The sequence below is a fragment of the Microcebus murinus genome, chromosome 1 (genome assembly GCF_040939455.1).
Source record: "Microcebus murinus isolate Inina chromosome 1, M.murinus_Inina_mat1.0, whole genome shotgun sequence".
In the NCBI taxonomy this organism is placed as follows: Eukaryota; Metazoa; Chordata; class Mammalia; order Primates; family Cheirogaleidae; genus Microcebus; species Microcebus murinus.
Window position 1 is genome coordinate 114,187,036 of NC_134104.1, and position 10,374 is coordinate 114,197,409.

The 10,374-nt window shown below is 50.1% G+C and overlaps 1 protein-coding gene across 1 annotated transcript; it reads right to left on the minus strand.

Moving 5' to 3' along the window:
• Window positions 1-1,374: 1,374 nt before the first annotated feature.
• Window positions 1,375-8,287, minus strand: CHST2 (carbohydrate sulfotransferase 2). The gene has a single exon (XM_076004877.1). The coding sequence runs from the start codon at window positions 8,133-8,135 to the stop codon at window positions 6,543-6,545; it is 1,593 nt and encodes a 530-aa protein (XP_075860992.1). The 5' UTR covers window positions 8,136-8,287; the 3' UTR covers window positions 1,375-6,542.
• Window positions 8,288-10,374: the final 2,087 nt, after the last annotated feature.

The following is a 10,374-nucleotide window of genomic DNA, read 5'->3' on the forward strand; positions in this document are numbered from 1 at the left end:
ATCGTTGGGAGAACACGAGTCTCACCAGCAAGTAGGCCTGGTTAGAGAACAGGGCTAAACGCTACAGATAGGAATGCCATTATCTCAGAAGGAAGATGTGTTTTCATTCATTTTTCTGTTTAAAAGGAATAATGTAATACCATCACTCAAGTAAAGATAATGAGCACCAACATGAGAACACGAAATATTTTAATTCTTCCCAGGAGCTAGTTCAGTTCTAGAGAGACTGAGAGTTTGCCAGAGTAACTGGGACATCTGAAAATGGAAATGTAATATTTAGACTCTATGTTGTTTCTTGAAAATTTTTCCGTCCCTGAAATGGTTAAAAGATGATCATACTGGTGATGACCTCTATGTGTCAAAAATAAATACAGCCTCAGCCTACATTACTATAATACATTTTCCTACCAGGCCCTTTAAACATTGTATCATTTTCCTTTGACTATAATTACTGTTACCTCTCATTTGGGGGCTCGAATTTGTTTCTCTATTTTAAACATTAATATAGAAAGACCACATTGGAGGCCTACTACAGGCATTATTTGGCATTCCTTTTCATCTATATTAATTTGCCTTGTTTTTTCCACTTCTGTCTGCTACACATATGAAGTACAGAACATTATGAAATGTAGCAGTACTAACTCTAAAGCCTCTCTGACAAAGTATCTGTCCCTCAATCCCTTCTGTTCTGGCTGCTTAGGCTTTGGTATTGGGGAGACAAAAACACACACAAATAAGGGCCAGTCATTTCCCTCCCAAAGGATCCAGCCTAGGAAAGGAAATAGGCCTATAAACAAATAGCTCCAATCTGCAGTGACAGACACTGATAGATCTATGCACAACGCAGTGAGTGGGAATAGGGAACAGAAGGACATTTCTGCACCTTGGAGTGGGGCTGATAAGTAAAAGCTTCAAACGATCTAGGATCTTCAATAATGAGTAGGAATTCACAAAGTACAGAAAAAACAGGAGGCAGGGGGAGGGGTAGAGAGGGTGGAGAACTGTTACTCAGAGAAAAATGGGACATATCAAATCTATAATAAAAATAATCTTAACTGACTATATTTAACATAAATAAGAGGTATACCGGTTGGCTTAGCACATCATGTACCTTTACTCATTGAGGTTATTGTGACTTGACATTTTGCTTTTGCATGCATGGATTTTCTATCTCTATTACATTTTAAGAAAAATAGAGGGATAGGCCCGCAAAAGTTCCAGAGGAAGGAAACATTTTCATTAGCAGAACTTCCCAGCACTCACCTGCTGGAGGACAAGGACACCATGTTTTTCATCCTCCTGCAAGATATCTGACCTGTTCTTGCAAGAAGGATCCCAGGAATGGTATATGCTCTCTCAGTCTTAAGCGAGATCAATCCTGATTGTTCTCAAGACCAACCAATGATTGAGAGGGCTTTGGCAATGACTTCCTGCAGTCACCAAGGATTATTTTCTTGTATGCACTCACTTCTTTAGAATTCTGTCATGCAAAGTGCACTTGCCTATCTTTGCTTTCATTATAGTTACACACAATAACTCATACCTTTGCACTCATTTCCCAAGAACTTTTAGGACACCATTACTTATTCTCTCCCGTAGTTAGGTATTTCATTCTTTGCATCTGGAGGCAGGTCCAGCTTCAGGGGCACACACCCTGCAACTGGTCCTGTCTAGAAGACTAACTTCTTCAAAGTGAATTTCTATTAAGCCCTGCCTATACGTCTGGGATGGGTGCCACTGCAGAACGGTTCTGAGTATAGTGATCATTTTCACAGCCATTCACTTGGCAGAGTGACTATCACAAACCTAAAAGTTCAAATGGCCCCACCCAAAATACTTTTGACATTTGATTACAGACAACTGGTTTGACTGAAAGTTAAGCTTTGGCCTTCACTGCCCTGTATCATCCTGTTACCATGTGTACAAACAGGCCCCAGCTCCTCCAAAGCTCCTTGTAGTTTATAAACAATACCACCTCCAAACACTGGTTCATAAAGCTTCCCATTCTATAAACTTAATGTGTTATGCAGAATTTAACATTCCCCTTAGCATAATTTGATTAAGAATGTGTAGAATTGTATCAGATGTAAAAGTCAAGCCCTGTAATTTCAATTATCAAACACTTGTACCAACGCCTATACCTGAATAGCTCAGTGGCTCATACTTGAACTGCAAAAATAGTGGCTGAATGTCCAGAAAGGAGGGAAAGTATTTGAGCAAATTATTTTCTTAGCTGTGACAGATTTGAAAGGGCGCTCCTTAAGGTGAGTGACAAAAGAGGTCTGTAAAATGTGTATTTACCTTGGAACATCCTATCACACACCTCAAGCCATTCCTAGAATTGCAATTGTCATTTTCTACCTATCCACATTGGATCCTGACACAGAAATGTCACAGGTTCTGATATAATAATTGGCCACTGTCCAGATGCCTGAGATCAAAAGTGTGCCTCCACATACCTGTTAGCTAGTATTAAAACATTCTCTTGTACAGATCTCTTCAAAACAATGCAGAAATTCAATTGCATGTGTATATGAGCATGTGTTGTGTGTAGGGAAGAAAGTTAGGTGGGGGAGAATGGTAAAGTGACAGCTCACCCTCATTTACCATGAATACATGATGAGACACACCTTGTTACTTGCCTCTCCCTCTTCCTGAAGTCATCTCTCTAGTCTGAGTTTCACATAATCTTAATTTCATTGTTCCAGACCTAGGGAATATTAATTTAACAGCCTCCCTCAAATTCACATTAATTTCAAACCAATAGCATAATCCAGCCACACCTCTACTGTGTGCAACAGAATCCTGGACAGAACAGGTTGTGCCCAGGCAGGGGATGCATGAGAATAGGTGGCCATTGTCTCATTCAGCAACCACAATATGATAAACTTCCCAAAATAACGATTCCTAAGCCTGGGTAGAATCTGTATCACCATCCTTCAGACCACAAATTCACATACTCAAAACAATAAGTGTTACGTGGCTTCTGCAAAAATGAACAACTGTATAGCCCTCCCTCAGGCACCTGGGCAGCATTAGTTCTGCAGGTATGTTCTAATGCCTGCCTTTATGTTGTTAATGCAATTGGGAAAAGAATAAAAATCAAAATCCTTATTTCTATAACTTTACCGCTCTACATTCAGAAATTCTCCACTTTTGTTTCTAATTCATCAGTGTGAAATAGTGGTCTATACACAGCTGCCCTGGAAATCTTAAAGATATTCCTATTGCTTGCTCCCCAACATCCAAATAGAGCCCGTGCCCACTTCCTTCCACAAACTTTGCTGAATAGCCTGGCACTTTCTCCAAACAGTTAACTCATTCTTCCACTCTTTCCCATCTGAGCATTTTCAAAATTTGACAGTTACATATTTCACTCATTTACTTAATAAATATTTATCAAGCACTCACTAGGTGACAGATGCTGAAGGGTACAGATTTGCTGTAGTCCCTGCCTGCAAGGCACCCACAGGTCAGTCTGAATGAGGCCTTTGAGTGGCTCTGAGCTCTCTGAAACTCAAGCACCCAGTCTGCGCCTCTGCCTTGTTCCAAACTCATATTTGTTGACTAAATGCATTGGGTAGACTTGATTTTACAAGTAGAGCATTCTAATTAACAAAGACATTCCAAAGCCAAAGGGGTAAGTCGGGCATGCTATCAACTGAGCGGGATTTGAAAATAAAAATCACTCTGATAACCTACTCTGAAGAATATTTCCTCTTGCTGACGGATATGTTGCCAGGTTGGGAAATGTAAAAGGATCTCTTTAATATTTGCTGTCTCAGAAATGGTCACAGGCTCTGTTGCAATTTGTCATGGCACGGGTCTGCTTGCACCAGGGCTGACAGAAGCTTGTTAACGCCAAAAATGCTTCTCTCCTTCTCAAACCTGCGGAAGCTGAATGTCACTGATATGACTATCTCAGCCTTTAGTGGGAACAACACCTGTCTCGCTTTCCTAGAAGGCAGCTAGGTACAAATCTCCAAGAGCAACAATTCACCTTTTCAAATTACACAGCCCAGGAGCGGCAGAGTGGAGAGAATGTGCTGCTACAAAACAAGGGAATTACGGGCAGAAACCCTGTTCAAACAGAGCAAGGGGAGGATCTGTTGGTGTTTAGCTTGAAATTTCATCTGAGCAGAGAGAGAGGCCACGAATGCTCTGCAGGCTGCAAAGGCTCCATATAGCATCTAGTATTTTTTTAAATACAAGATCCAAAAACATCATAATTCTACTCTAACACCATCCAAGTTCCAAGTCCTCAGATACACAGAGAAAAATGAATTCAACTGCTTAAAAATCCTTCACTCAACAACTAGGCATGAATTTCACTGTGATTGATAAGAGCTGACTCTAATGCCACACGAAATTTGTTTTTAAATGGTTGTTTTATTCAGAGTGGTTGCTTTGTAATTATGCTATCTTAATTTACTGTTAAACCTGTTTCATCTATAGTCATCCAACATTAATATTTATTTTGTTCATTTAATTTTAAAATATTCTTAAATTAAAGCTATTACAAATATTCTGCTGCTGAAGATAAGTCAGCATAGGCACTACTACAAAAATATCATGGAAGACATGACCAACATGTTATAGCTGTAATCTAACTTAATAAACACAATACTATAAACTATTTTAGTAAATTAAAAAATAACCATACTAGAATGTGCTACAAAATCCATTGCTGAATATACCCTTTTTAAACCTCTGTGCTTCTTCATCTTGGAATTCTTACCCATGTAGTTAGATTTCACATTGTAATGGTAATTATACTTAAGAATCATCTTGTGTTAAAATATTTCCCATGCACATATTTTTTCATCATCTTTTTCCCAAAATAAAATCCTCAGCATTTAACCAATGCATGTTGGCTTTCAGAGATCTCATAATAAATTATAGCAAAATAAAGCCATGATGACATTAAACTTGTAGCAGACCTAATGTAATATACAATTGCATTGTCTCTTGTTCTTATCTGGGCTCTGTAACTTCTTATAACATTCTGCAAAAGCCGTCAGTACAAAATGGGTTTAGAACACAGGAACACCATAACCACTGCAGGAAATTTTAATGGTTTTCTCCCTGGAAAATACCAAATCTCGAAATCCTGCATACTAGTTCATTTTCATTTCCTCTTCACCATAATGCATTTTCATATCTAAAAGCAGCTCTTGGCTTAAGCCTTATACTGTCTGCAGCATGTTATTTTCTCTGCAGATTTACTTTTAGGGACCATGATAAAGAAAAGCAACACATACCATGGGCATTCCCAAGTAAACCATTATAAATTCACATTCTCTTTTGCACTAATTTGGACGGGAAGCAAGAAAGAAGAGGAAAAGCCCTTACAGTTCTCAAATAAAACTTCGCTGCTTTCATACGCCTCCACATACTCTGTCAGAGGCAGAAAAACACTCCAAACACAGATACTTCTGTCACTTTGCTAACCAAAGAAGTTGCTACCATCACCAACAATATGTTCACACTAATTTTTGATGTTTGTGTTCTAATCATCAGAATTTTTAAAAATCACGCACCTTTTTAAAAATTCTTTTCCTGAACCAACCTCGGGACCAAAACATTGGTCTGTGCTTCAAGGTTCCCTGTCTTAACTCAGTAATCAAAACCGAATGCCTTCAAATCCCTCAAGGGGTTGCTTCTTCCTTCTGCACTCAAAGTTGAACAAGAAAGTAGTGTGTGCTTTTTCTTCCACTGCTCTGCTTGGTTTTGCCTTTAGAATTTGCAGATTTGTTCCCACTCCTGGGCACCTGACAGGCTGTGATTTACATGTGAGAAAACAACTCCCGGGTTATTATCAAAGAGGCAGAAGCTGCTCCCAACCCTGTTTAGCTGGCCTCCAGGAAACAGACTTGAAAAAGGGGATGAGGGAAGGGATGCGGACTCTATCTAAAGCTATCTAGGACAAGGAACACATTTAAATCCAAAGTAATGGAGGCAAGTATAAAAAAAGAATATTATTTATTATCTTCTTTATTAATACTCACATGTAACCTTTGCTTTTTACACAAAAGTCTACTTTAGAAGAATGCCTCCTCCGTTTACCATGCCCAGTGGGGCTTTCTGTTCCTGGACCACTTCCCCTTTCTCCACCCCCACCCCCACATCCAAATTACTCTTACACATTCACAGATCACCACGAAAACGTTGTAAACAAGATTTGGGTTACTGGACCTTGATTTCATGAACATCCCACTTCAAAATGGAAGGCAGGTGGGGGGCAAGGAAAGAAATAGGAGAAAGGGGAAGGGAGAAAAGGTAGGAGAGAGGAGAGGAGGGGCACCTGGTCAGAACTTTCGAGTCTTGCCTTTTCTGAGGGTGTGTGTGTGTATGTGCGTTGGCTGTTCCTTAAAATTCACTGACTCAAAACATTGACAGCAAGTGCCTGTGTGTTATTTATATTATATATCTATAATAGAATATGTGGGCTTCCTCAGTTTGGGTCTAGGCTGTGTTTGCTTAAACACACCACAATCCTTCGTGCTTATCTCCACAGGGCATCAAGTCTCCCGGCCCCCCTCTCAGAGCCGGGGCTTCCGAAGCAGGGTCTTGCTGAGGTCTTTGACCTCCTCGGGGCTGTTGACCCGCTCGTAGCCCAGCACGGCCATGGGCTGGTAGCAAAACTCCTCCACCTGTTTGATCTGCTGGAAGGTGAGGGCGGTCCGCCAGGCGTTGGCGGCCTGCGTGGCGTTGCGTGCAGACACCACAAAAGGCTTGGAGGAAGAGCCCGAGCCACTGGTCATGTTCAGGGCAAACTGCTCCATTTCAGGGCTCACCAACAGTCCCACAAAGTCGTACACCCTCCGTAGTGTCTTGACCGGGTCTCCCACCAGGTCCTCGTACCGCACCACCAGGTAGTGGCCCTGCAGCCAGTCCGGGGGCTGCAGGGCCGTCTGCAGAGTCTTGGCCATGCTGTTGCAGATGACCTCCATAGCGCCGAGCGCGTGGTAGTCCGCTGGGCCGCCCATGCCCTCCTTCTTGGCGCCTAGCTTGTGGCCAGCGGCCTCCAGGAAGGGCATGCGGTGGGCGCGCGGGTCCCGGCTGCGCACCACCTGGAGGCTCTCGCGAATGAGGCCGTGGCGCGAGCGGATGCGTGAGCTGGCCACCGCACGGGGATCACGCACTAGGTGGATGACCTTGAGGTCCAAGGCTGGGTCTCGCAACAGCGGCGCCAACACTGCCACGTCGAAGACGCGCACACCCTTGATGACCAGCGTGCGGTACTTGCGGCACTCTTCCTCGAAACGCGCCAGGCGCTGCGGCGGGCACTTCTTGCACACGCGGTCGTCCACCAGCCCCACGACCTCCTTGCGGTAGGCGGGGCATAGAGGCGATGAGCACACCACTTTGTTGGTGGCGGCACCAAAGATGCCCAGCGTGGTGAGGTTGCGCCCCCCGCTGCCCGCGGGGCTGTACAGCTGGAAGACCGAGAGGTCGCAGCGGTAGAGAGCGCTCAGCATATCCCGCGCTGCCCCCTGCAGGGAAACGGCGTCCCCTGGGTACAGTTTTTGCCACACGTGCCACACTGGCTCATAGAGGAAGAACACCTCGGGATTCTGGTTGAAGAGCTCGCCAAAGAACGACGAGCCCGAGCGCCACGTGGTGAACACGTACACCAGCTGCCGCTTTTCCCTGCTGCCCCCGGTGCCCCGAGTGCCGTTGCCCGGAGAGGCCGCGGCCCCTGACACCCCTGCCGCAGCTGCGGGAGCCGCCCCGACGGCGGCAGCGGGAGGACGGTAAGGGGTGCGAGGGTCCAAGTGGGTGTGAGCGCGGGGCGGCGCGGCCGGAGGCGGCCCCGGGCGCCCCCAGCCGCCCCCGGAGACCCCCGCTGCGGCACCCAGCGGCCCGTCGGGGTTGCACTGCTGCAGCGGCTCCTTGTGCCACTTGTAGTCCAGGAGGTTGAGCATGGTGAGCACCAGCAGCAGCGCATAGCCCGCGCACAGCACTAGCGCCTTCCTGCGGAACACCTTCATTCCGAGAGGTGACGCGGGCCAGCGGCGTCCCGGGCGCCGGGGCCAGGGCGGGAGCAGGGCGCGCGGCGCGGCGGCAGGCGCAGTCTGGAGCAGCCGGGGGAGCGCGCCCGGGGGCAGAGCTCGCGGCGGACTGCGGCTCATCACAGGCACAACCCGGGCCGGCGGCGCGGCGGAGGCGGCCCTGCAGCCCGGGAAGGGGACGCAGCGGACTGGCTGCGGGCGCCGGGACTCGGGCCGCGGCTCCGAGGCGGGCGCGGCAGCAGCGGCGGCTGGTCCCCGGAGCCCAGGGCTGGCTCTCCCATGGCAGCGGCTCCGGGAGGGACCTGTGAGGGGAAGCAGAGTGAGAGGGTGCGCCCAATCGCCCTCCCAGCCTCCTCCTCCTAAGTAAGGCCCACCTTCGGGGCTGCCCGGCTCCTCCGCTCACCTGGAGCCGAGGGCGCGCCCCGAGGCGGTCCTGGCGGACTGTCCGGCTGTCACTCGTTCCTCGATTTCTCTCGCTCTCTTCCGCTGGAGGTCCCGCGTATCCCTGGGCAGAGTTTCCGGGCAGCAGGCGTCCTGCGGCTCTGGAAGGAAAACTTTCCCCGGGCCCAGAGCCCTGCTCCGCTCTCCACCGAGCCCGGCGCGTCCCGGCTCCAGCTATGTCTCCCCGGCTCTCCCGGGACCGCAGCTTCCTTCCTCGCTCCGAGGGACGAAGCCAGCTGGGGGCGACGGAGGGGGACGGCTTACACGGGACCCAGCTCCCGGCAAAGCGGCTCTGCCTCTCTCGCTTTCGGCCTCCGCGCGGCGAACCTTCCCATCTCCGGGGCGGCGGTGGATGGGGAGCAGCGCGACCCCGCAGCGGCGGCGGCAGCTGCTTCCATCACCGCGAGGATGCCCGGGCGGGCAGCTCAGGCAACCCGCGCCGATCCGCAGCCTCCGACTGGCCCGAAAGACCCAGGACACACAGCTCGAGAGAAAGGAGCCCGGGGCCGCAGCGCTCCCTGCCCGCCCCGCCCCCGGCACCAGCCGCTTCTGGCCAACTCGGTGCCGAGGCAGAGAAAGCCCCGCCGCCGCCGCGCGAAAGCGGCGCCCGGGAGGATGCTGCTACCCGCCTCCCCCTACGCCGAGCGCCCGCAACGCGCCCGGGCCGGCCTCTGCGCGACTCCTGCCAGCCGCCGCCGGGTTGGTGCGCGCCGCCGTCTGTCGCCGCGGCTCCTCCCCTTCGCCGCGCTGCCCTCTGCCGCCGCCCGGCCCGCCCCCGCCCCCGTCGCCTCGCCGGGCTCCCGCCGCCGCCGCCGCCTCCGGGCTGGAGATGCCACCCGTCCGCGGCGGCGCTGCTGGGCCGCCAGCCGCGGGCACCGGTGCGCAACTCCCCGCACCCGGGCGCGGACGCGGGATGCGGAGCGCTCGGCCCCGGGGGCTGCGAGAGACCTGGATTCTGCGTGCGGCTGCCGGACTCGGCCCCATGCCGTGCTCTCGGAAAAGAGTTGGTGATAAAAGTTTGGGCAGAAATCCCCCGCCGGCCGGCCGCTCAGCTCTTCCCCCAGGTCGGCACGGCCCGCCCTGCGGGAGCCGAGGACGCGCCCGCGCCCCGCAGCGCCGGGAGGACGCGGCGCGCCGCTCCCAAGCTCCTGACACCCTGCTCGCCCATTCCCGCTGCTCTGTGGCTCTTCCCCCTCGGAGGAAGTAATAAATCTTTCTGACCCCGGAGTCAAAGAAGACGCCTCAGTTTTCCGGAGCGGTGTGCGGGCGGGGCGTCTGCTCCCCGCTTTACCGGACCCGCGGGCGGGGCCGCTCGGGTTTTCTGCGCCGGCCGCAGATGCTGTCCCCATTTCCGCTCCTAGTCGGGCGTCCACTGTGATTGGCGTCCTCCGGAATTGGGGTGCTGGGGGCAGGGGCGTCACTTTGTTTTAATTGACAGTAAAATACTTGTCTCGCATCTTGGTTTTAGAGAGATCAAAGAACTTGTCCTCAAAGGAAACACGGTTGTTGGAAGTAGAAAATCATTTTTTTAGTTGGTTTGGGTGGTTTAAGGAACTTTTTTAAGGTTATGAGGAAAAGCTCCTCTCCCCCACCGCCTCAAGAACACTAAGCCACAGCCTCAACTTCATCTGTAAAATGGGAACAGAAATAAGAGCCTCGGGAGACCGGACGGTGACTGTCAGAGTGCACAAGTGGAAGGTCTGACCCAGTTCAGGCCCCCAAGTGCGGGAAGGTGGGTCGCTGAGGGTCCCGAAGCTCAGCGCCTGCGGGCGACCGGCGTGCTCGCTGATCCAGAGGTTTATTGTCTCCTGTCCCCTGGAGTTTTTAATCAAAGTTACTGCAAAATCATCTTTGCGCTATTTGGGGGCAGCCTTTCCCAGCGAGAGGACCCTTCTAAGTTTAAAACTTTGCCGTTATT

What these genes read in the sequence shown, in the direction of transcription:
- CHST2 (XM_076004877.1), bottom strand. Translation starts at nt 8,135, where the DNA reads ATGAGCCGCAGTCCGCCGCGAGCTCTGCCCCCGGGCGCGCTCCCCCGG.